Source organism: Podospora pseudoanserina, chromosome 1 (assembly GCF_035222485.1).
Source record: "Podospora pseudoanserina strain CBS 124.78 chromosome 1, whole genome shotgun sequence".
NCBI classification, from domain to species: Eukaryota; Fungi; Ascomycota; class Sordariomycetes; order Sordariales; family Podosporaceae; genus Podospora; species Podospora pseudoanserina.
The window spans coordinates 4,790,971-4,813,531 of NC_085920.1; the positions used below are offsets into that span (position 1 = coordinate 4,790,971).

General features: G+C 52.1%; 10 protein-coding genes across 10 annotated transcripts; 3 read left to right on the top strand and 7 right to left on the bottom strand.

Moving 5' to 3' along the window:
* Window positions 1-1,595: 1,595 nt before the first annotated feature.
* Window positions 1,596-3,218, bottom strand: QC764_113450 (uncharacterized protein; the record flags this gene model as incomplete). The annotated part of the gene is made up of 1 exon (XM_062942597.1): window positions 1,596-3,218. The coding sequence occupies one exon, from the start codon at window positions 3,216-3,218 to the stop codon at window positions 1,596-1,598; it is 1,623 nt and encodes a 540-aa protein (XP_062805597.1).
* Window positions 3,219-3,737: 519 nt separating this feature from the next.
* QC764_0015970 (uncharacterized protein) lies at window positions 3,738-5,476 on the bottom strand (the record flags this gene model as incomplete). The annotated part of the gene is made up of 3 exons (XM_062939975.1): window positions 3,738-3,923; window positions 4,635-4,830; window positions 5,469-5,476. The coding sequence occupies 3 exons, from the start codon at window positions 5,474-5,476 to the stop codon at window positions 3,855-3,857; spliced, it is 273 nt and encodes a 90-aa protein (XP_062805598.1). The 3' UTR covers window positions 3,738-3,854.
* Window positions 5,477-5,716: 240 nt separating this feature from the next.
* On the bottom strand, window positions 5,717-8,508 carry STT3 (oligosaccharyl transferase stt3 subunit; the record flags this gene model as incomplete). Its single annotated transcript, XM_062942596.1, has 3 exons — window positions 8,106-8,508; window positions 6,043-7,855; window positions 5,717-5,987 (listed from the first exon to the last, which is right to left on the bottom strand). Exons 1-3 carry the CDS (start codon window positions 8,233-8,235, stop codon window positions 5,717-5,719), a joined length of 2,214 nt encoding a protein of 737 aa, XP_062805599.1. The 5' UTR covers window positions 8,236-8,508.
* Window positions 8,509-8,737: 229 nt separating this feature from the next.
* On the bottom strand, window positions 8,738-10,379 carry rpl35 (60S ribosomal protein L35, L29). The gene is made up of 5 exons (XM_062942595.1): window positions 9,797-10,379; window positions 9,504-9,643; window positions 9,167-9,392; window positions 8,858-9,102; window positions 8,738-8,759 (listed from the first exon to the last, which is right to left on the bottom strand). The coding sequence occupies exons 1-4, from the start codon at window positions 9,797-9,799 to the stop codon at window positions 9,097-9,099; spliced, it is 375 nt and encodes a 124-aa protein (XP_062805600.1). The 5' UTR covers window positions 9,800-10,379; the 3' UTR covers window positions 8,738-8,759; window positions 8,858-9,096.
* On the top strand, window positions 9,918-11,170 carry RPL6 (60S ribosomal protein L6; the record flags this gene model as incomplete). Its single annotated transcript, XM_062942594.1, has 3 exons — window positions 9,918-10,283; window positions 10,618-10,953; window positions 11,018-11,170. The coding sequence occupies exons 1-3, from the start codon at window positions 10,173-10,175 to the stop codon at window positions 11,168-11,170; spliced, it is 600 nt and encodes a 199-aa protein (XP_062805601.1). The 5' UTR covers window positions 9,918-10,172.
* Window positions 11,171-11,963: 793 nt separating this feature from the next.
* Window positions 11,964-12,800, top strand: GOS1 (protein transport protein gos1; the record flags this gene model as incomplete). Its single annotated transcript, XM_062942593.1, has 3 exons — window positions 11,964-12,029; window positions 12,103-12,216; window positions 12,283-12,800. 3 exons carry the CDS (start codon window positions 11,964-11,966, stop codon window positions 12,784-12,786), a joined length of 684 nt encoding a protein of 227 aa, XP_062805602.1. The 3' UTR covers window positions 12,787-12,800.
* Window positions 12,801-13,069: 269 nt separating this feature from the next.
* ATP10 (Mitochondrial ATPase complex subunit atp10) lies at window positions 13,070-14,372 on the bottom strand (the record flags this gene model as incomplete). The annotated part of the gene is made up of 2 exons (XM_062942592.1): window positions 13,070-13,888; window positions 13,960-14,372. The coding sequence occupies 2 exons, from the start codon at window positions 14,370-14,372 to the stop codon at window positions 13,207-13,209; spliced, it is 1,095 nt and encodes a 364-aa protein (XP_062805603.1). The 3' UTR covers window positions 13,070-13,206.
* On the top strand, window positions 14,213-16,430 carry QC764_0016030 (uncharacterized protein). Its single transcript, XM_062939977.1, has 2 exons — window positions 14,213-14,981; window positions 15,054-16,430. Exons 1-2 carry the CDS (start codon window positions 14,774-14,776, stop codon window positions 16,400-16,402), a joined length of 1,557 nt encoding a protein of 518 aa, XP_062805604.1. The 5' UTR covers window positions 14,213-14,773; the 3' UTR covers window positions 16,403-16,430.
* Window positions 15,896-16,818, bottom strand: QC764_0016040 (uncharacterized protein; the record flags this gene model as incomplete). The annotated part of the gene is given in 4 exon segments (XM_062939978.1): window positions 15,896-15,958; window positions 16,178-16,491; window positions 16,503-16,729; window positions 16,779-16,818. 2 exon segments carry the CDS (start codon window positions 16,391-16,393, stop codon window positions 15,896-15,898), a joined length of 279 nt encoding a protein of 92 aa, XP_062805605.1. The 5' UTR covers window positions 16,394-16,491; window positions 16,503-16,729; window positions 16,779-16,818.
* A 2,121-nt stretch (window positions 16,819-18,939) lies between these two features.
* On the bottom strand, window positions 18,940-21,296 carry QC764_113380 (uncharacterized protein). The gene is made up of 2 exons (XM_062942591.1): window positions 19,916-21,296; window positions 18,940-19,850 (listed from the first exon to the last, which is right to left on the bottom strand). Exons 1-2 carry the CDS (start codon window positions 20,195-20,197, stop codon window positions 19,398-19,400), a joined length of 735 nt encoding a protein of 244 aa, XP_062805606.1. The 5' UTR covers window positions 20,198-21,296; the 3' UTR covers window positions 18,940-19,397.
* Between the last annotated feature and the right edge of the window lie 1,265 nt (window positions 21,297-22,561).

Here is a 22,561-nt window from a genome sequence, read left to right on the forward strand (position 1 = left end):
TTTTTGGCGTACCTACCATTACCATTGTGTCATATTGGGGTCTTCCTCCACAAGAGTGACTGAGAGGTGATATGGACTTGCACAAGACTTTGGTGTCAACACAGAAGTGCTTTATAAGACTTTTTTGATCAAGATAACAGGACTTGTGTATGACTTTCTTGATAGGATGAAGGACTTTCATAGGATCATTGAAGAAGATAACAGTGCTTGTTATGACTTTTCGAAGAAGATAGTGTGCCTCAGCGTGGTGGTTCTTGTCACAATTGGTGTGTTATATCAAACAGCCCAAATTGAAGGGGGAAAAGAGAATTGTATTTCTTTAGCTATGATAAGGTCTCAAACTTCCAATTTAAACCACCCAAAGGTGAGTCCATTACACCTTGCCACAGCAATACCTCCTTTCCTTGCGACGAGCACTGCCGAATCGCCATAGTGATTACCGTAAGTGTACCAGTGAGCGGAGGCGTAACGAGACGTGGTGATAATCGTAGGTAAACTACTATCGGTGATAAGGTGGTATAGAAATCGAAGGTGTGATGCCAAAAGCGTGTATGGTACAATGTGTGTGGTGATGACGGTGTTGAACTGTCAAATCGATGCGCAGCGAGAAAAAAAACCCTCCAAACTTCCACAGTAAGCTGGCAGCCCTCGTGCAAGGACTTTTCCACAAAGACAGTAATGCTTTACATGTAATCTTTTTGCAAGAGTAGCAGCGGTCAACAAATGAATTTTTCGTCAAGGTAACAGCGCATGCAAATAACTGTTATGGGAAAATTGTAGCGCTCGCGGTTGAGCTTTTCTGTCAAGATAGGACCGTTTGTAAACGAAGTTTGATTACCACAGCACCGCTTGCACAAGATATCAAAATCAAGACAGCAGCGCTTACCAGTGATATCTCTGATTAAAGCTTGGATTGGTCAAATTAAAGCTGGGATGGGTTCTTTAAATATCATGGCTTGCATAATGTAGGGTTGAATTGTTCTGATTGTGTCCTGCTACTACGACACATCTGAAATCCAGGACGGAGTCCCATAGCGTCTGCATTCTGGTTCCTCCAGAGGATCAAGAATTTGACTTTGTCTCATTTTGACTGCCATCATGTTAGATTTGATCGGTTCGAGCCAATTCTAAACTCACCATCAAGCGGATGAATGGTTCTTTGAGAGGCTCTCCTGTTAACTCCCTTGTTTGACTCTTTCTAAGGACCTCTGTCCCAATCGTAGCAGATGAGGTACATGGGTTCTCATCGCAATAGTCAATACGCAGGTCAAACACCCTATAACGCAAAGCATGCATTTTTCAGTGAACTTTACATACCCAACACGATATACTGTACAGCTATACCCGCACTTCTAATAACTGTGACTGTCCCAAACCCTTCCCAGACAACTTTTAACGCCGCCCATCTTTAACAATACACCTATCGATACAACTCGCCCCTTTTTGCTGACCCTGAACGCCTTCGAACTGATATCATACACTAATTCTACACCCAAACTTTCCTTATCCCACTCGTTCCTCTTATCGTAACACCCAGCCCATCCATCCTGCATTTCCTGTCCTCTTTCCGGCTCTAGAAAGGCACAAAACGCCTTTTACTCATCATATCTTTCAATCTTCCACGCCAGATCACTATCCACCGAAACCACCCTGTCTCCATCCTCCTCAAACAACGTATCCAGCTCACTCATCCTCCTAACAACGCCACCTTCCGGCAGCTCTCTTCTCCGAGTCGGTGAGCCAAAACTGCCGAACGCCTGGCCTTCATACTGCCTCATTCTCTGGTAGGATTCGGCAAGCTTGGCGACATCTGGAATAAACATCTCTTTTTCCGACTCCTCCCCTCCAGCATATTGCTGGTAATGCAGCAAGGGCTCTGACCGCTTCCGTTTAGGGGTACTGTTTACCTTGCCTTCACAGTTGCCAGGGGAACGAAAAGGGGTAGCGGAGCCACGATCACCCGGTTCAAAGGTAGGTATCTGAGTAGCGGTAGATTCGGGGGCAACAACAGGGAAAGATCTGCGGAGTGGTGATCGTGTAAAAGGGGCGTGGGGGGTTGTCGCGGGTGACAAAACTGCGGCTCGGGCGCGGATGATAGCTCGGTGTCGACGAGAACGGGGCTCCCTTACTGGTGAGCTGGAGGGGGGACTGGGGGGTTTGAACCCTAGGTCGCGATTCACCTTGGATTCTGCCCCGAGGTTAAGGGCGAAGTAGAGGCCGGAGAGTCCCCTCGTAGTGGGAGAGGTCGATGGGCAGAAGGAGGATGAAGGGGCGGAGCTCTTGGGATTGGGTCCAGGGGTTTGTTTGTTACCTAACGATATAGGGGCCGAGGGGGGGTATAATTCGTCCTTTAGGTTGACGCGGAAACGGGAGGGGTTTTGGCTTGACTGTCGCTGTCTTTTAGGAGGACTAGGCAAGATATTGTTACCTGTGACAACCTCAGGGGGGGTGCTGACTTGAGAGGAGAACTTCAAACTTCCGACGGAACCACGATTGCTTTGCGGAGGACTGCGGTAGGCCTTTAAAGTCCGCAGACTGGCAGAAGATAGCCTCCTTGACGATGTTACGGAGGAGGAGGAGCCAAGAGTCATGGGCTCCAGGCTGGTTTTCGACAATGACCTCTCGTGTTGTTTACTTTTTGAGGAATCCGCAACCAAGGAATGTCTCTCGACCCCAGATTCGAGATTCGCGATTTGGTGTTCTGATCTCGATCGATGAAGGGCGGCAAAATGCAACTTAGAAACCCCTTTGGGCTTCCTTCCAGACGTGAGGGGCAACCTCTCTCGGCCATCCATTCCTTTTTCTTGAGTTCTGGCGGGGAAGTGGCGGTTTCCGTGGCGATTGGAGTCGAGGTTATACCCCTCGACTGCATCGAAGTCCCTTTCCTTAACCCCAAGCTGTTTGGGGATCACATCGGCAAGCTTATCAAGAGACGAGGTCGAAACACCCAGAGATGTAGCCCCCGCAGAGCGATCCGTGGATATCAACCCCCTTCTCTCCCCCATCCCTGCCGGCAACTCTTCCAGCTTGAAGCCTTCCTGGGCATCTTCCCGCAGACTTTCCTGCCGCTGAATCTTCCGGTCAAGACTCTCGAGAATCACACTCTCTCGACCAGTCTTCCTGGTCGTCCTCTTCGCCTCCCTCATGTCAACGCACTGTTTACAAAACAGTTGGAGAGGGGTAAGGGGTGCCCCTGACTTGACCAAAACAAGGTGCATTTTTGATCGAGCAACACCACATCCATGACACCATTCGTAGGGAAATTTCCCCTCTGCCCCCTATGTTAGCCATACATATTAGCATAACAAACATAACATGACTTTATAAAATTGCTCAGACAAAATGTTTAGCGTTTCTGAACGCTGCCGACCTCATGTTTGGATGACAAAGTAAGCGTTTTCAAACGCTTAACTTGACACTCCCAAACGCTATGGCAATATTGTTGGGATAAAATGTCAAGCGCCCCCGAGTGTTTCTGTGACTTGTTCGGATGACAAACTTGGTGTTTGGATGAAATACGATCGCCATTAAGCGCAGGTGTAGCAATATTCAGATAAGATACCAAGCATCTCAAACCGCCAAGTCAAATATCCAAATACTGTTTGGATGAAATGGTGAGCGCCTCTAAGCGCTGCTATAGGAGAGCTTGGATGAGATATGAAGCATTTTAGAACGCTAAGTTAAAAACACAAAGTGTGTTTGGACGAGATGTTGAGCGCCACTGAGCGCGGATGTGGTGGTGTTTCAATGATATATCAAGTCTAAAAATGCCAAGTTCAAAAGCCGAATACTATCCGGATGGAATATCAAGCGGTCCAAAACCATAGAAGATTGTTTGGACGAGAGGTGAAACATTACTTAGATGAGAGTAGGAAATTGTTGAGATGAGAAGCAAGCGTCTTCAAATAACAAGTGAAGAAAATCTAGATGTTTTTTGGATGATATATCAGCCTCTCAGAACGCTCAAAAAGCAACGTTTGAATACCATCTCAAGCGTTTAGAAACGCCAAGAAGAGAAGACCAAACATTGTTGAGATGAGATTTGAAGTGTCTTAAAACGCCAAGTTAAATAAACCCAACACTCGTCGGATGATGAGTTGAGCATATTCGAACACCACTTGATGGCTTGTTCAGATGATGGATCAAGCGCGTTCAAGTGTTGTTATAAAGGTGGTGGGATGGTGGATGGGGTGTTGAGAAGTGTAACCTGTGAACAAGGACTGCTCAAAGTACTGTTTGAGTGTACTCCAATGACATATTAAGGATCGTAAAACACTGGTTGAAAATAAATCAAGGGCGTCAAAGTGCTCTCGTATGAGTGTTGGAATGACCGCGGAAGAGTTTTGGGAAGGCAGATTCGAGCGAGATTAACCTTCTGTTGAGGAGTGTTCGCTGTTGAGGAGTGTTCGGAGGAAAGTTCCGTGATTGGGATGGGATCAATCGTCACTTGACTGCCCAACTGACAGCTTGGGGGCCTGTCAAAGAAGAAGAAGGGGTATGGGCATGTCTTGACGAAGACCGCTCACTCCTCTTGGGATGAACAATGACCGTGTCGTAGGGGGTATGTTTGCCAAGGGGCTCTTCGGAAGTGAAGAAAAAGAACAGGAAACAGGATAGGGAGACTTATAACATACTGGCTGTTGACGCCACAACTCGTACCTCTCACGGCACGAGACACACGAGCTGCTCCTAGCGAACTCGTCACCAGCGTGGAGACGCTGGTACGACTCCTCGTGGAGTTGCCCGCACAGGAAGCAGCTGTGTGCCCCGGCCGGAGAGGCAGTGAGAGCGGCGGAGGCGCTGGTGTACTGGTTGGCTTCCAGTCGGGCTCTGAATGAGCTAGGTAGAAAGTGGAAGTTAGCTACATATATCTATAACATCAGGACAAAAATTGAATAAAGTTTTTGCATCGAGGGATGTGTTCCAGAAACACGGGGATGTTGATTCAGTGCCTGGCACCTGGCTAGCAGATAGGGGCATCGAAGACTGAGGGTTAGTGCCTGGTAGTGTTGTATGAAGTCGAAAATGCCGACCAAAGAATTCTCAGGCCCAAACCTCGCTCTGGCCTCTGTTGAAAACCATTGTATCGAGGATCTGGTGCCGTGTCGTTGATAATGATGACGCTGCTGTTGGAATAGAGAGGTCGAAATGCTGTCGAAGACTTCAACAATGTGGCCAACTCGGAGTCGCTCATTCGAGGTCGAAGAAAGAGTGAAAACGCCAGTCAAAATACACTTGCAGGTTTGAATCCATGTCGCTGGCGAGGGCGCGGGCGACGACGACGACGATGGAAACGGCTTGCAAACGCTGGGCTAGGTGACGCGGCGAAGAAAGGCGTGGCGGTCGTGGTCGAAAAAGTGAAGGTGGGAAAGCAGCAAAAAACCAACTGAGCTGCTTTAGTATTGACGAAATCGTGTGGCAGAAAGAGCAAAGCTGGGACGACGACCAGACCATTCTCCCCAAATCACCCGTTCATTGACAAGGGACTGTGAAATATCAAGATAAGACCACCCAACACTGTACAGATTTCACCAGCAACTTCCAAGAACACCCAAAATGAACATTGAATACGCATTTGCTTAACTCCCACGCGTTTTGGTATACAGTGCCCACATCAGGCATTCTTCTTTTCCCAACCCATATATCACTGTGGTAAATAGAGGAAAAGAAATTACCAAAAAATCTAACATACTCCTTGAGGAAAGCTGTTATTCCCTTAATCCACACGCAAGACCCGAGACCCCCTCTTCTTGGTGGCCTTCTTCTTCTTGAGCCCCTTCTCGAACGCTGTCGCCGAGATATGGTCACGGCCAACGTTGTCAAGGTCCTTGACCTTGTAGATTCTGATGATCCAGTTCTCGCTGGTAAAGGCCTCCTCCAGGGTGCTGAGGGAAGGACCAACCTCGGGCAGACGGGCTTGGCGCATGCGATCGACAGCCTGTCCTGGAGGGAACAGGTTGTTGAAGTTGTAGTAGGACATCTTGTACCTATGAGACTGTTAACAAGTTGTATTGTGACATGAAAAAGATGACTGAAGCTTACATCAAGCTGTTCTTCATGGTCTCGGTAGCCTCGCCGTCAACACGATACTCGCCTCTTGGGGTGAAGAAGGAGCGCTCGCTGACCTCATCAGGCCAGATACCCTCAGCGATACGAACCATCCACAAAAACTTGTTGATATCGTCACCAGAATAGCCCAGAAGACCGCCAAAGACCACGAGAACATAGTCGACCTCGTGCTGGCGCATGATGGGGTAGCTGACCTCCTCGCGCGAGCTCATGGCTTTACCGACAGTGGCAATGTGTGTGTTGTTCCACGTGTTGTTGTCGACAAGAGTTGGGCGGTCAGCCATGCCACCAATTTGGTAACCATAATCCCACCACGACATAATCTTGGCGTCCTCCTTTGTGTTTTGGCGAAGCCACTGGTAGGCCTCACGGTAATCGTCAATAATGTGCTGGCTTCCATCAGGCATCCTGCTTGCCAGGACAACGGAGGGAGAGGAGTATGCGTTGGACGTGACCCAGGTGCAGTGCATGACGAAAATGAGGAGGTAGATGGCCATAGCGCCCACCATCAAGATCTTGGACCACAGGCCATAAATGCCAACAACGGGCTTGTTAGTGGACTTAAGACCAGACTTCGAGCCCTTCTTCTCAGCGGCCTCGGCGGCTTGCTGGTCCTCGGTAGGAGTCTTTGCGACAAGGTAGTTGTTGAGGATGGTCGAGATGGCGATGGCACCAGCAACACAGACCACAGGGGTCAATGTAAGCATCAGGCGGACCATGACACCAGCGAAGTAGCTGCCAAAAACAGCGTACACAATGATGAACACATGCTCATCAGCAAGCTCCTGGAAACAGAGGTAGACACCAACAGGGAAGACGAAAATAAGCAGGTTGAGGTCAAAGAAGAAAGCTGGCCAGGCGGTGGGCTGATGCTCAGAGACGGAGGCAATGATGGGAATGTGGATCTTAGCATATCCGGTATCCCAAAGTGAGTAGAAACGTCCGCTCCACGGGGCGATAATACCGGCGCTGGTGGCAATCACCAGAGCCGCAAGAGACAGAACGAAGATACCGCCAGCAAAGATCCAGAGGAATGTCTGGAACTGACGGCTGGGAATGGCTGACCGGACATAGTCCAAAAAAGCGAGGAGCTGGAGGAAGCCGAAAATACCAAGGGCAGGCATGTGCTCGCTGGTCTTGACAGGCAAGAAACCAACAAAGGGAATCTGCATGCTGGCCAGTGTGCCCAGGGCATACCAGGTAGTGTACGAAACGTATAGCCTGGTGCTGTAGCGGCCCATGAGGATAAGGACGAAGGCGTGAAGGGGAAGAAGGCAGGTAATGAAGGCATAACCACCCCAGGAGGCGACCATGTAACCGTAAAACAGGGCGCAGAAAGCACCCCACAGCATGGAACCCTGCTTCAAGGCCTTGATCCAGAGATAGAAGGTGAAGACGAGCAGGAAAATCGCAATGGCTTCGTTGTCGTAGCTGCCAGCAACTGATCGAGAGATGTAGCCGGGGGCGATGCCCATAAACAGAGCAGCCAGGAGGCCGGCCGAGTTGTATGTTGTCATTTCATTGGTGAGGAGATAGGCGGCAATAGCCGTAAGGCCGGAGAAAGCGGGCGCGAGAAGAACGCAGACGTTGCGAATATCGACGGGAATCGTGAAGGCGCGGAGGGCGTGCCAGATAGCACCGCTGGTTACCATGAGGCCAGGGTAGAGGGTACCACCCGTGACACGGCCCAGGGGATGCCATGTTCGGTCATCGAACCAGTCCCAGAAGTTGTAGAAGCCATTTGCGACGAGATATTTTGTGGCGCGGAAGTTGAACCAAGGGTCGACTGGAAGGGTGTTAGTATATCTTGATATATTGGGCAGAGGACGCGAGGGGGCCGCAGCGCAACGCATATGGGAGACTGACATTCGTGGATAATACTTTCGAAACCTAGGAAACAAGCAGCATGTTAGCAATGCAATTGACGAACTATGGGATACACAGGACCCAGAGAAGCACAGAAACAGCCCCAGTGAAGCAGCCGCGAGCTTGCTGTCCAGCCATGATAGCTTCCTCCATGCCCAGGGAACACCTACGAATGACGGAAAACAGGCGGCTTGCGATTGAGGCGCCGGCGATGAGGGCGAGGATAATGACCCGCAGCACGCTGCGAGTACTTTTCCCCTTGCCCACATCGGCTAGCATTTCAAGTGTTTCGGCCGACATGGTGGCCTGCAGTTGGCGTTGTGCTTCCTCTCGTCGGTGGGAGTTGAGGAGAGGCTGCAACAGGTTCAAATTACCCAGAGCATCGCTGTCGAGTTGGAGAGGACAGTTTGGAGCTTTGCTGCATCATGGTCCAGGGCCAGTCTTGGCACTCGTTATTGGACCGAGCCAGGGGTACACAAGCCCCACCGTTCCCGCCGTTCTGCCATATTCTGCCAGGGCGGTCAGAGAAAGTGATGCCGCATTTGGTCTCAGCAACACTTGGCATCAACATTGAATTTCCCTGCCAGCAGCTGCCATGGATATCATATTCATTGATAATGGGGGGTAATTTGGAGAAAGCACACCGTCAACGTCGGCATGGGCTAGTATGCACTTGAACAGCCCGTTATGGCCGTTGCCTGACCCCAGGTCGACGTAGGAAACCGAATTAGAGGCATGTCACGCTCACAACGGACAAGGGCACAAGAGCACGATAAGACAAACAGTGGTGGGCGTCCAGACAGCGGGTATCATATATCTGGCAACGTCTATGGGCTTCCCTGGACAGTTTCCTTAGCCCCGGCCGAATCAATCGGTCCCTACCAAGACGCCGCCATAGATGCGCAAGCATCGACAGGCGCAACTAGCATTCCATGTGGAATCACCTCCGAGAGACCTCCAATGTGGGTGTTTAGTGCAGAGCTTTGATTCGGTAGCAGTAAAGCTACCTAGCCGCATCGAAAAATCATTGACCTCGTAAACACCCCAAAACCCTAAAAGCAGATAACCCTGGGATGATGCAGTGTGCTGAGTGAAAGACCTTTTTTTAACCGCGCCGCTGGTGCCCTAGTACAACCGTCCCATTATCCTCGAAACGCCAATTTAAGCCTGCAAACCCTGTCAGCACTCAGCTCCTCATAGATTACTGACATATCCCACGGTTCCTTCATACCTTGACGGCGAACTTCCGCTGGGGGAAGTGAGTCTGGCGCTTCTTGGTCTTCTCAAGAGTTCTGGAGGCGTCCTCGGGAGAAAGACGGCGGCGGATGGCACGAGTCTGCTTGGCGCGGAGGTCGAGGGGGAGGTACTTCTTGTTCTTATAGAAGAGGCGGAGCTGAGCGCGTTGCTTGGCGTTAATGATGGTCAGAACGCGGGCAATCGACTTGCGGAGATCGTGGCTATTCATCCATCACACATGTCAGCCCATCTTGTCCTCATTCGTCCTTTCCAACTCTCTCGGTATTTCGTTTCGGGGGTTCGTGGTGGCTCGGAAGTCGTCGGTAACGTACATCTTGGTAAGCTTGGTGCCGGAAGAAACGATCTTCTGGATGCGAAGCTGGCCCAACTCCGTCTTGAGCTCACCGAGCTGCTTGGTGAGCTCGTCCTTGTTCTTAGACCATAATTGGCCAGCCTTGACCTTGCCGGAAGACTGTCGCACGGTGATGTTAGCCAAACCGGTCGCTCAGCTTTTTTTCGTGGTGACGATGCGACCTGCCCCCAATCGAACAAGTCAAGGAGGGCTCATCAATCGAAAAGATTGATAGGTCAGCATAACGACAGCAAGGGACCGTATCTCTCTTACCATCGTGTGGGATTTTGTCGTCGAGTCGAAAGGGCGATGGGCGACGGTTCCGTTGACTGCAGCGAGTCTTAGTATCCAGGGAGCAAAGGCTTTCGTAGGTACCAAACACTCAGTCCAGCAAAATCTTGAGTGGGTGTGGATGCCAAAATCGCCAAACAGGGCGGAAAACCCTACGCCGGCAGCTGGTCTGTGCGCACTGTTCTGCCTGAGGCGCAGACCCACCCGAAAATCCGAAAGCGGCTAGCTTGGGGTTTGGTGCTTTTCGAACTTGCGCACAATCAGGTTGCCAATCGCCCATTTCAAAATCTCCAGCAGCAGTCAAGTTGACGACCGACCACGAAAACCTACTAACCTCACCACACAGCCCAAGTCCAAAATGTCGGCTCCCACGACGAAGACCTTTGGCAAGTCCACTCGGTCGGTGCCTGCGCCGGCTGAGAAGGCCCAGAAATGGTACCCTGCTGAGGATGAGGCCAAGCCGCGTCAGGTACGTTGATATCTCGATGCATTCATGTTGCGAGCGATGGATCGGCCCGGAGACTGTTCTCGATTGCGATTGTGGCGTGTGGGAAGCCAATTCGACATGTTGGCGGGGGGAGGCACGGCAAATCTACCTTCATGGCCCGAACGAAATTTACGACACCGCGAAAATGGAGACAGACAAGATCGGGATATCGTCAAGTGGCGCATCTACGTCGAAATGGGTCATATATCGCACGGAAACGAGGCACAGCACTGGGAAAACACTGGGAACGGCTGTCTTGGGAGAAACAAATGTTTTGGATATGGCATCGTGATTCTAACATGGCTTCTATAATCAGGTCCGCAAGACCATCCGCCCCTGGACTCCCCGCCAGACTCTTGTCCCCGGTACCGTCCTGATCCTCCTCGCTGGTCGCTTCCGTGGCAAGCGCGTCGTCCTGCTCAAGACCCTCGACCAGGGTGTTCTGCTCGTTACCGGCCCCTTCAAGATTAACGGTGTTCCCCTTCGCCGCGTCAACTCCAGATATGTCATCGCCACATCATACAAGGTTGACCTTACCGGTCTCGATGAGGCCAAGATTGAGGAGGTTGCCAAGCCCAAGTACTTCACCGCCGACAAGGCTCAGCAGAAGGCTGGCGAGGAGGCTTTCTTCAAGCAGGGAGAGAAGCCCCAGGTACGAATTTCCGAGATACCGGACGTGTGTGAGAGTGTTGGAGCTGACATACGTGAAACTACAGAAGAAGGAGGTTACCAGCAGTCGGGCGGCTGACCAGAAGGCCATCGACAAGGCCTTGATCGCCAACATCAAGAAGGTCGACCTTCTTGCCAGCTACCTCGCCTCCTCTTTCAGCCTTCGCAAGGGCGACAAGCCCCATGAGATGAAGTGGTAGAGGGAGCCAAGTGGGTTTTGATGGGAGGTCTTGACGGCGCGGGTTTCGGGATGGCTTAACCAATTGCATTTGGACGTTTGGCAGTTCTCGGTCCATACGGCGTCTGTAATGAAGGGTTTACAGTCATCAAGAACACAAAACCACTGGGCTTTGCAAAAAGGATCGGAGCCCTGAACAACAACTGGGTTTTAGAACACACGGGATGTCCACGGTGATCTGTACATGGAAACTAGTGATATTTGCACTGGGAATGGCAGATACCAGCCCAGCCAACCCGATGACGAACGACAGACAAACAAAACAAATACCCCACGAGGCAGAAGACTAGCATTTGTGGCGTCACATGAAAGTTATCTGCGTGTTGTATGTTAGTTGTGCATTTGGCAGAGTGCTCTCAGACAATCCGTTCCTCATACCTATCACATTAATGTTTCTCTCCACGGTCTGCGTTTTTGTGAACAACCTCCTTATTCACTTGTTTCTCGGCAATATCAAGATTGGCAGTCGTTGTTTGCGGAGGACCTTTGACTGTATAAGTGCACCTTGATGACTCGATGTTGAATCTAGGAGGATCCGGGTTAGGGTTGAGGAGTGACATCAGCCGACCAGCACTTGAAATGCAACCGAAGCCACGCCCCATTAAGGTACCTACACTACGCATACCTCGACCTGGCCTTCCAAAGAGGTTCTAGCAGAGCTGTTGAACTTGCGCAAACCACTTTCGACCCCGTGACCAATATTTCAACAACCTGTCACCGGTTCTATCTGTCTGTGTCGACTGTATCGAGAAACCATGGCGACAACAGCAGGCCAGGGCTGGACCCAATTACGGCAACAAGCCAGGGCGCTGGAAACACAGGTAAGAGAGGCGGCATGCGACAGCAGCGGATGACGAGTGGTGATGGTTAATAACCTGCCTTTTCTGTTTGCAGACAGAAACATACCTCCACACATACTCCCAATTTTCGTCACAATCCAACATCCCACCAAAGCCGACAGAAGAAGAGAGGAGTACCGAGGCGAAACTCCAGGAGCTGCTTGAGAAGGTGTGTATACCCTCGCCATTTTACCCCTGAGTGATGAGACCACCACCACTGACCTTTCTCGTCAAGCGCGACAACGTCATCTTCCAACTCACCCGCCTCCTCGACTCAGAACCAACACTATCATCCTCCTCCCTAAAACAAAACAACCTCTCCCTTCTCCGCGACAAGTTCGCCGACCACCGCCGTGACCTCTCCCGCCTCCGGTCAACCCTCCAACGAGCCCGCGATCGCGCAAACCTGCTGGGTTCAGTCCGGGAAGATATTTCTGCCTATCGTGCCGCGAACCCTGCCGCGGCGGAAGCAGACTACATGCTTGACGAGCGAGGGAGGATAGACAACTCGATTGGTGTGGCGGATGGTGTGCTCAGCCAGGCGTACGCAGTGCAGGACAGCTTTTTGGCGCAGAGGGAGACGCTGGCGAGTATTAATCGGCGGATCACGCATGCGGCGAGCCAGGTGCCGGGGATTAATACGTTGATTGGGAGGATTTCGACCAAGAAGAAGATGGATGGGATTATCATGGGGGGGTTTATCGCTTTTTGCTTTTTGGTGTTTTGGTTCATGATGTGAATTTGTTTAAAGGGGGGGTTGGGAAGAGGAAGATGGGAGGTGGTTTCAAAATACCATGGAAGTGAGGGGTGGAGACTGTATAATTTGTCCGGATAGTTTGGGCGACAAGATGGAAAGAGGGCATGGCGCGGGATATATGGGCATTTCACTTCGACAAAGGGAGCATGGGTGTTTTATCTTGGGTAGCTGTTAAAGCGGACGGCGAACTTATCGTATGTGCATTATCAGTGCGGTACAGCAAGGGTGTATTTAATAATCCTCATGCCACAAATGGAAGAGAGATGTCTATTTTTCGTTGGGGAGCCGTGAGCATAACTTTCTGTCGTTGATGTACATTATATCGTCTATCATGTTCACTTTCAATATCCCACCATGTCCAACTCTATACACTCCCTCTCAATCCCCGGGTATCTTACACGCCTATTTCTTGTCTCCAGTAGTAGGCTTGCCAGCCGCCAGAGGCTTCAGAACATGCCCCTCAGCTACACCCCCAGTCACACCCTCAGCCTTGATCTCCTCCAGCAACCTCCTCACCCCCTTCACCAACCCCTCCCTCTCATCCCCCTCCGCACTACCACTCCCCGCCCATCGTATCCTGCACCGATGATCCATCAGATAAGTATACCCAACCTTGCTGTTCAACAGCCCCACGCTCTCCCTGATCTCATCCGTGATCCCCTTCCTCACAAGGAAATACCTGTGCCAATTCTCCTTGCCCACCTTGTTCCTCAACGACCAGGAAAACAGCTTGATCAACATCATCTTCATCCAGTCCTCCTCGACGTTGATCTGCACCAGCTGCGCCCTGCCGCCGCTCTCTTTGAGGACCTGGTGCAGGGCAGGGTTTTGCTCGGGGGAGACAAAGGTCTTGATCTGGTTCTCGGCCCACATGCCGCTGAAGACGGTGACAACGGAGGCGTGGCCGGCGAGGAGGGGGGTGGTGTCTGCTTTTTGGCGGGAGGCCAGGGTGCGGCCGAAGAGGTTGGGGAAGTAGAGGGAGAGGTCGGCTTTGAAGAGGCGGGGGGGCGCGAGGAAGGTTTTGCCTTTGTGGAAGGAGAGGTTGACCCAGTCGCGGAAGTAGGGACGAGAGACTTTGTTTTTGCTACAGAGAGGAAAAGTAGGGGGTTAGTGGAAAGGGGGGACAGGGAAGAGGGAAGTGAATAGGGGACAAACAGGTACTCCCGCTTGGCGAGATGTCTTTCGTAGTCTACGAAGTCATCACGGCGCTGTTTGAAGGTTCGGTGGTCGATGCCGGTGTTTTGTCCCGCGGCGGGGGGCGTGTTCATGCCAATTGGTCTTGACAGAGGGGTAGGTGTGAAGTCTTTTACTTTCTTGCCGTAGGACCGAGGGGCGTGGGCTAAGGGGCTGTCCGGAGCCGGCTCCGTGGCGGCTACCGGGGCCGGGGCGAAGGTCTGTCTCGGTTTCGGTTTCCCGTCCGGAGCGGCGGCGCCGGGTGTGTGGTCTGTGGGAAGCCGCTGGTAGCCAGTGGTGCTAAAGGTGCGCCATTGACAAACAAGGCAGGTTGATACCCTTGCGCCTGTTCGGAGTCCTGTCCTAGCGGCTAACATGGCAGCGGTGGTGGTCATGTGTGTCTGAGATATCCAATCCGTGGGAGAGGTTTGAAGCTCAGATGCCCCGTTCCCAAGAAATTTCCACGCGACAATTCTCGGCGCCGGCCCCCACTTCCACTGCCGCTGTCAACTCAGATCAGCGCTCGAGCCCCAGTGAGCGGCCCTTGAAATCTGGGGTTTTGGGGGCGGTTAGGGTGCCAAGCGCTCGGTTATTCGCGGGGGCTCAGTGAACCCCTCGGTCCAACGTCATATCTACAGTGTATAAGCCGGCGCAAGCCATAGGTGAGACCGCTATGCGGGTTGTCGTTATCCCTTTGGTGCAGGAAGGAGGGACAGGTCAATTCGACTGAACTTTTGAATCTGAGAAGTCACTGCTGTCTTTGAGCGGTTGCATCTTCTGTCATTTCCCGTTTGAGATGTTTTTGAACCAGAGCTCCCGCGTGGTGCGCCAGCATTGGCGGCTCTCCAGCCGGCGACTATCGTCTTTAAGTCAACAACACCGCGCGCGAGGACCAACCCTCTGGACTCCGCTATCCCCACCGTTTGCGCCTCCCGCAAGGCTCTTCCATGCAAGCAGGAATCTCTACGCTGTGAAGCCTGTGTTGCTCGCTGATATTGGAGAGGGTGCGTGTTTCTGTCACTTTGACTCTCGAGAACGAAGTTCATCTCAACTAACTGGTGGTGGCACAATTACAGGCATTGTCGAGTGCGAAATCATCCAATGGTTCGTCGAACCCGGGGCGCGCGTCGAGGAGTTCTCTCCACTATGTGAGGTTCAAAGTGATAAGGCTTCGGTAGAAATCACCAGCCGCTTCGCCGGTGTGGTTAAGAAGTTGCACTATGAAGCGGGCGAGATGGCCAAGGTGGGCAAGCCGTTTGTCGATATCGACATTCAAGGTGATGCCAAAGAGGCAGACTTGCAGGCTCTCGCTCCTGCTGAGCCTGTGACCCCAACAGAGCCAACTACAAAGATCGAGAACCAGGTGGCGGCTCAGTTACCAAAGCAACCTCCACCAGCACCACCATCAGAGCATAAGCCTGCACCGTGGAGCAATGGGGTCTACGAGCATACCTCACCTAAGCCTCAACCAGGCGAGAAGGTGATTCTGGCAACTCCAGCAGTCAGATACCTCGCCAAAGAACTCAACGTCGACCTTCTCCAAGTCCAAAGCACGGGCAAAGAAGGCCGCATCCTAAAAGAAGACGTCTACAAGTTCGTCGAGCAAAAGAACGCACCCCCAGCTCCCACCCCAAGCCCCTTTACTCCCTCCCCCTCCACCACACCCACCAGTCAACAACAACAAGAAACTCCCATGCTCCTCACCCGAACCCAAGAAATGATGTTCAAAACCATGACCCGCTCCCTCTCCATCCCCCACTTCCTCTACGCCGACGAGGTCGACTTCACCTCTCTGGTCGAGCTCCGCTCCCGCCTCAACAAAGTCCTCGCCAAACAACCCCTGTCTCTAGACTCAGCCACCCACCCGGTAGCAAAACTATCCTACCTCCCCTTCATCATCAAGGCAGTCTCCATGGCCCTATACAAATACCCCATCCTCAACTCCCGCGTCGACATCGACCCTGCCACATCCAAACCCTCCCTCGTGCTCCGGAGTCAGCACAACATCGGGATTGCAATGGACACCCCCCACGGGCTACTCGTCCCCGTCATCAAAAACGTCGGATCACTCAACATCCTCCAGATCGCAGCGGAACTCACGAGACTTCAAAGTCTGGCTACGGAGGGGAAGCTGAGCGTGGGGGATATGTCCGGGGGAACGATCACGGTGAGCAACATCGGGAACATTGGGGGCACGTACCTCAGTCCGGTGGTGGTGGAGAAGGAGGTGGCAATTCTGGGGATTGGGAGGATGAGGACCGTGCCTGCTTTTGGGGAGAATGACCGGGTGGTCAAGAAGGAGATTTGCAACTTTAGCTGGAGCGCGGATCATAGGGTTGTGGACGGGGCGACGATGGCGAGGGCGGCCGAGGTGGTGAGGGGGATTGTGGAGGGGCCGGATGTGATGGTTATGCATTTGAGGTAGAGTTACATAAGTTGGGGGGTTGTTTTTGGGCAGCAAGCGAAGAGGGATGGTACAGTACTAGAAGTTTCAAGAAAAGTTGGAAGTTATTTGGGGGAGGGAGGGGGGGGGGAGGTGGTTGGTTATGTCATAACTCGGTGTGTCTTTGTCGGAGTTGCGTCCCGGTTGAGCCGGCCGTCTTACCCGCACAGGGGGATTTTGGGCAGGTTTTATTGACTACCGAGTTTGATTGGGACAGTCAAGGAAAGGCAAGGCAAGCAATTGCCGTGCTTCGTCAAAGTCGGTGACTCTTTTTGGGTGGTGGAGAGGTTGAGTGGAGGGGGGAGACGACTAGAGTGTTACAAGGCATTTTTAGATAAGAGGTTTCGAAAATACATACAAAAAGTACATATATTTTTATCTTGTGAGTATGGAGAGCAACGTTGGTGGGATGCCTGAGGGAACAGCCGAAGAAAAGAAGAAAAAAAGAAAAGTGATCCCGTCTCCCGATCCCGCGATTACACGGCGAGGCGGGGGTAGGTAGGATATCGGTTTTATTGCATTAAATACATGACCGTCAGCCTACTTACCTTACCTGTCTTATGTAGTGTGTGTCGGATCGTGACTTGGTTTGTTCGCTTCCATTGTCTCTCTCTCTCACTGACTTTTCAAACCTGGAGGGATGCATGAACGGGCATTAGATGAAGAATGTACCTAGGTAGGTGTGTGCATGGGCTATCCGGGTTTACCTATTGGTCTTTGGGTGTATGAGAAGGGGTGTGTGTGTGTGTGTGTGTGTGTGTTGCCATACCGGTGTGATAACCCCACGACGGGACGGCATATACAGAGAGGAAGTTGAGCACCTAGCTATCGCTATCGATACCCCTTTGATGATGATGATGGTGGTAGTGGTAGTTGAGCAAGTTCTTCTATCGGTTGTTCTATCCAACGATCCATGCATTTGATAGAACGGGCCGAGTTGAGACTGGGTTCCAATCTGGGAGACATATTGGAAAAGCGGGCTTCTGTGCTTTGGGCTCATGCTGCCAGAGTAGGTGTGCTATAGAAGTTTTGACAGAAGGGTGCTTGGAATTATGCGGCATGATCAGATATTGCTTGGTTGATCTGGTTGGTGAAGAAGGCATTGGCCTACCTATCTACCTATTTGGTTGTCAGTAGGTCGACTGCACCAGGCCGATATGTTTCGTGCCGTTTCGCAGCTGAGCACCGCATTGGCACAGCTAGGCCAAGCTGCGGGCAGTTGCGTAGACCAGAGGTTCTAGTCTTGTGGTGGTCATCGCGGGATTGGGGGCAAAGCCATAATCTGTATAGTAACGATGAACAAACTCCGTTTCAGCGCAGTAAGAAGAACCTGCGGTGCGAAAGTTGGGGTAGGTACCTCCAAGTACAGATGCTATACGACCTTGTATCGCTTTCCAAAAACAAACACCTTAATAAGGCTTCTGGTTTCCCCCTTTCATTCGTCGTATTGCGTGCTTTACCCCAAAACGAAGGCTTTTTTTCCTGGTTGTTCGCCACGAGACCGATATAACTCCGTGGAACGGCGTTTGGTTTGGTTGGCCACCCCCCCCACCCTCCTCTATGCATAACTTGATATTGTTTTTCATTCTTGTTGACCATCCCTTCGACCGCCAAGCCGTTTTCTTCTGGGCAGAAGGATCTCGTCGAAAAAAGCGAGGCGGTCGGTGATGGTCTGCGGGTGAATCGGCCGTTTCTCGTGACCAGCCTCATCCAGCGACCCGTTTCTGGGATTTTGCCAAGTGCTTGGTTTGCATTATTTGGGCGTTGTTGGGTGCGCGCCAAGCTGGTAGAGTAAGACCGGAAAGTAATAGTTATTGAGTAGGTGCGTGTTGTGAGATGTGACTCGTAATCTTTACTTCGGAGCGTCTTTGTATGGAGATTACCATACACTGAGTGAGGTTGTGTCTGCCGGGCGGTACGCCATACACAGCACACAACAAATGCGGGATGGTCACGCCGGGAAACATTCGGCAGGTGTACCTTGATGTGCAGGTTGAAGAACGGGACAGCAAGTTGGTGTTGCTGCCTTGTCTGGGGATGTCGTTCGGTCATCTCGGGAATGCATGTCGAGTGGTTGCGGCAATATTGTAAGTGAGGTCAGCAACGGCAGTAGTATCAAGTGATATCCTCCCTCGGCCCAACATACTGCTATTGAATACAACGGAAGTAGGGGGCTGCGGACATAGCAACCGTTGCCTAGGCATGGCTAGAGCTCAGGGGGAATGTTTACTTTGTCTCAACTCACCCCCTCCTTCCCAGCAACTTGGTAAAGGCGTTCCTGTTCCTGCGTCGACTTGGTTTGCGTTGTCAACTCCATGCTAGATAGGCGAGCAGATGCTGCAGAGGAACCCGACAGGGCGGGGCCTGGCACCATTCGGAGATCGACGGAGAGAAGGGCGGGGATACCAGACCAATCACTCATAAGAAAGAACACAGTTTCTCATTTGTTTCCTCAATCATCTTGTGTATGCTGGGTAGCACCAAAGAACATCAAATTCATGTTCGCTTGCTAAAAGAGTAACCTCAGGTAGGTCCAATACCTTACCAAACCCCGTCGCCATCCTTCCACCCATCAACCAAATTACCTATACTATGTATGTTAAATTCCCAGAGATTTTTTAAACGCCCACGACTAAAGACATGGACTCAGCCATGCTTCGTCAAATGCAAAGTAATGGATTGATCCAAACAAGTCAGTGCTGGTCCATCTTCCCAAGTACCCCCTTCTGTTGCTCCGGCTTCCCAAGAACGATTGCGCCGCAAGATAAAAATCGACAAAAAAAAAGCAATCTGTTTCGCCACCACAATTCATGTGTCAGAGAAAGACGATTGTCGTTCAAGACAAAACTCCTTTCCCAATGTGACGGTGGGGCTGACTGACAAAACCCAACCCTTTCCCATCCACCCCCCGGGCGGTGACTCTTAGCGCCATGCAGCTACGGCTTTGCTTGTCCCACCCATCATTTCGGCATGCACGTCACTTTCTCTGGGCTTCTGCCGCGACGGTCTCCATCGTGTCCAGGACTCGGTCTAGAGCCTCAGCCATGACAGCTTCGGCTGGGCGACTGACGTCAATGCTAATAACATCGACCTCATCCGTGGTTGGCCTTTCCAAGACTTCGAATTGGCTGTGGACCATGTTGGCTCCCATGTAATGGTTCTTGCGAGCCATCACCCTTTGCAAGAGGAGCTCCTCGGACGCATCCAAATAGATGAAGTGGAGATGGAGGTTGGGCGAGAAATAGGGGGCGACACGGATGACATCGCGGTACTTGCGCTTCAAAGCAGAGCAAGTCAACACCACGCCTCTGTTTCCACGTTCCAGCTCCTTGAGGGAAGCCTCCCGGAGAGCCGTCAACCAGTCCCACCGATCAGCATCCGTCAAGGGAATGCCAGCGCTCATCTTGTCGATGTTGGCTTGTGGGTGGAACTAGTAATCATGATTAGCCCGATGCTATGGGTCATGGGACTTGGGACTTGGGACAAAGAACATACCTCATCACCCTCGATATATGGCATATGAAGAACAGTGGCCAGGTACTTGGCAACAGTGCTCTTTCCACAGCCGGCGGGGCCAGTAACGAGCCAGATGTGGCGCTGCTCATTTTTGGATAGTGACGAAGAGACATTGCCGTTGGTACGCACACCATTCGACAAAGATGATGTTGGGAGTCTCATGGTGCTTGGTGATGGGGGGATGTTTTGGTGGCCGTTGGAAATAGCTGGTGACCCCGGGGTTTGTCCCTTCAAGGAGATGGCTGAGTCGTACGAAAGCATGTTGGGTTCTGGTACTGGTGGTGGTCTCGAAGATGGTGGTGGTATCCTCCGTCTTTGAAGAAAGCGTGGGTCCGGCTTGACGGCGAGAGTTAAAACCGGCGATGACGTTTGTAAGTGGGCGGTGGTGGTGATGAATGACCGGAAGTGGGCACGCGCTACCTAACGTGACAATTGGATGACGACGACAAAGAAATCACAACAGACTGCAGAATACTACGGCCCATTGAGAGAGGAAACGATCACGAAGAGGAGCTTGGGGAAAGGGACATTCAAACACAACAAGGTGTGGTTGGGATAGCAGGCAAAAAGGGAGTCAGCCGATGGCGGCCGGCCGGCCATTTATATAGCTGAATCTTGTAGCAGGTCATACCTGGAAGTGATGACCTAAAAGTTTCCTCTTCAGCAGGGCCAGGCGGCCAGGCTGGGACCCCAGAGCCAAAAAAAAGGTACCACTGGTACTTCCAAGCTTGGGGGGCTTCAGCGGAACCCACTGAGCGATCTGCTGGGAACGCGCGGGAACCCCATGGATCCTAGCCTCGAGGGGGCAACATGGAACCTCGAGAACGGGTGGGTGACCTGCTGGTACTGCGCCCATGCGCCGTACCCAGGTACTCGCAGTGGGACTTGGCGGGCCAGAATCTCACAAGATACTAGACCCCATTGGTCCAGGAGCACTCGACAGCCAAAGGTGTCCCAGGACCATGACAGGTCGAATCCACCGCAGACAGGGAGGGCGTGTGCGGTGAACTCGTAGCCCAAGGTACGCTTCAAGTATCCACGCGTGATTCCCATGTACCTTGTCTGGAAAGTCGGGGGAAGCTTTTCCTGGAGAAAAGCGTGGGATGGGTTGGGAAGCCGTGTGGGGAGAAGTGTCGAGGAAGAGAAGGTGGCTGACTCGACAAGGGGGAAGCAACTTTCTTCCACCTCGACAATGACGCCCGAAAGGGAAGCTCGCTGGGAGCAGCATCGCATCGCCAATCATGAAACAAAAAGAGAACCGTTGTAAAAACTCTGATTTTGACACTTTGGACGGGAGAAAGACACGCGAAGGTTCGAGACGTGGAATGAGTGGCTAAGAGTCACAGGAAAGTTTATTGAGGTAAGGTACCTTGCGGGTTGTACCTTCTCGTGGTGTCCTGAAGCTCGGAACATCTTACAGCCTCGGTGTAAGGAAGGAGCGAGCCCACAAAAGGTACAGCCTGCCCGGGCTGGGAAAGAGGATGGCAACGATGCAGCCCAGTGCTCGATCGAAATTGGCCCATTAATTGAATAACCTTGAGAGCGGTGAGTAGCCAGGCATGAGGTGCTTGAGGTGCGTGATGCAGGACGGGAAGCAATTCACGAGAGAACCCATCTTCCGTAAGACACTTCAGGTACGGGCATTCCATCCACAACCTGGATTCCCAGCAGTGGGCGCTAGGTAGGTACCTGATGGCCGTGGGGTTGAGGTGTGGCAGTGGGAGAGCGGAAATGAGGGTGAATACCCACTGGCATCTGCCGGTACCATTGCCATCACGGGGTCTGCAGAGCACCGGCGCAACCCATAAAAATCTCCGCTCAAGAATTTTCACTAGCCCACACACCTCCCAGCTTGATGCGGACCGTCGTGCTAGCTGGCTAACTTGTAATTGGGAACGGCTAGTCGATGACAATTAACATTGACATGGAGCAAAGACATAGGACCGGAACGCAAACCAAACTGCTGAAAACAGTGCTCTCAAGACATAATCTTCGTCCCAGGACAGCCAGCATCTGGACAAGACTGCTCTCCCACATTGTATAATACACTCACTCTCTCGCGTAATTGGCGGGGCACCATTTTGATCTTTCGGTACGTTTTCGTTGATGGTGAGGTGAGGCACAAAAAGACATTTCTGCTCAACTAATAGCAGCTCCAGTAGAAGCGTGGGGGTCTGTCCCGGCCCCGCCACAGAATGGGGTTGAGGTTCGCCGAGAGACGCCGCCGATGGCAGGGGAGGGGTGTGTGGAGCTGCCCAACTACTGGATGGGAGCCCCCGGGGACGATCTTGGGATGAGATGCCATTTCTGCTTCCATTCTCCTGTCCAGCAGATCCAGATCCCACAGAACAAAACATGGCACGGCAAAACACATCATCGATACCCCTTCTACAAGGACTAACACAAGAGAAAGAGTTGGCCTTCCGTTATGGCTGCTGGCTGGTTCAAAGCCCTGTCTCTGCGGGCCGGTCGTCTGGGAGTGTCACAACCGATCCGTGATTGACCCCAAACACCGCCCAGCCGCTTGCGACCAAAGCTCCCCATCTCGTGTGCGGTTCCCAAAAGGTCTGGACGGTGTCTGGACCGAAAGCTACGATGCTGCTAAAATGGCTCGCACGCAAGGCA

Bases quoted from the DNA above. Each gene is read 5' to 3' on its own strand.
- rpl35 (XM_062942595.1), bottom strand. The intron at 9,393-9,503 runs GTACGTTACCGA...ATGGATGAATAG, and splicing joins GGCACCAAGCTTACCAAGAT to CCACGATCTCCGCAAGTCGA.
- QC764_0016030 (XM_062939977.1), top strand. From the start codon at position 14,774: ATGTTTTTGAACCAGAGCTCCCGCGTGGTGCGCCAGCATTGGCGGCTC. The intron at 14,982-15,053 runs GTGCGTGTTTCT...GCACAATTACAG, and splicing joins GCTCGCTGATATTGGAGAGG to GCATTGTCGAGTGCGAAATC.
- QC764_113380 (XM_062942591.1), bottom strand. From the start codon at position 20,197: ATGCTTTCGTACGACTCAGCCATCTCCTTGAAGGGACAAACCCCGGGG. The intron at 19,851-19,915 runs GTATGTTCTTTG...CATGATTACTAG, and splicing joins CATATATCGAGGGTGATGAG to TTCCACCCACAAGCCAACAT.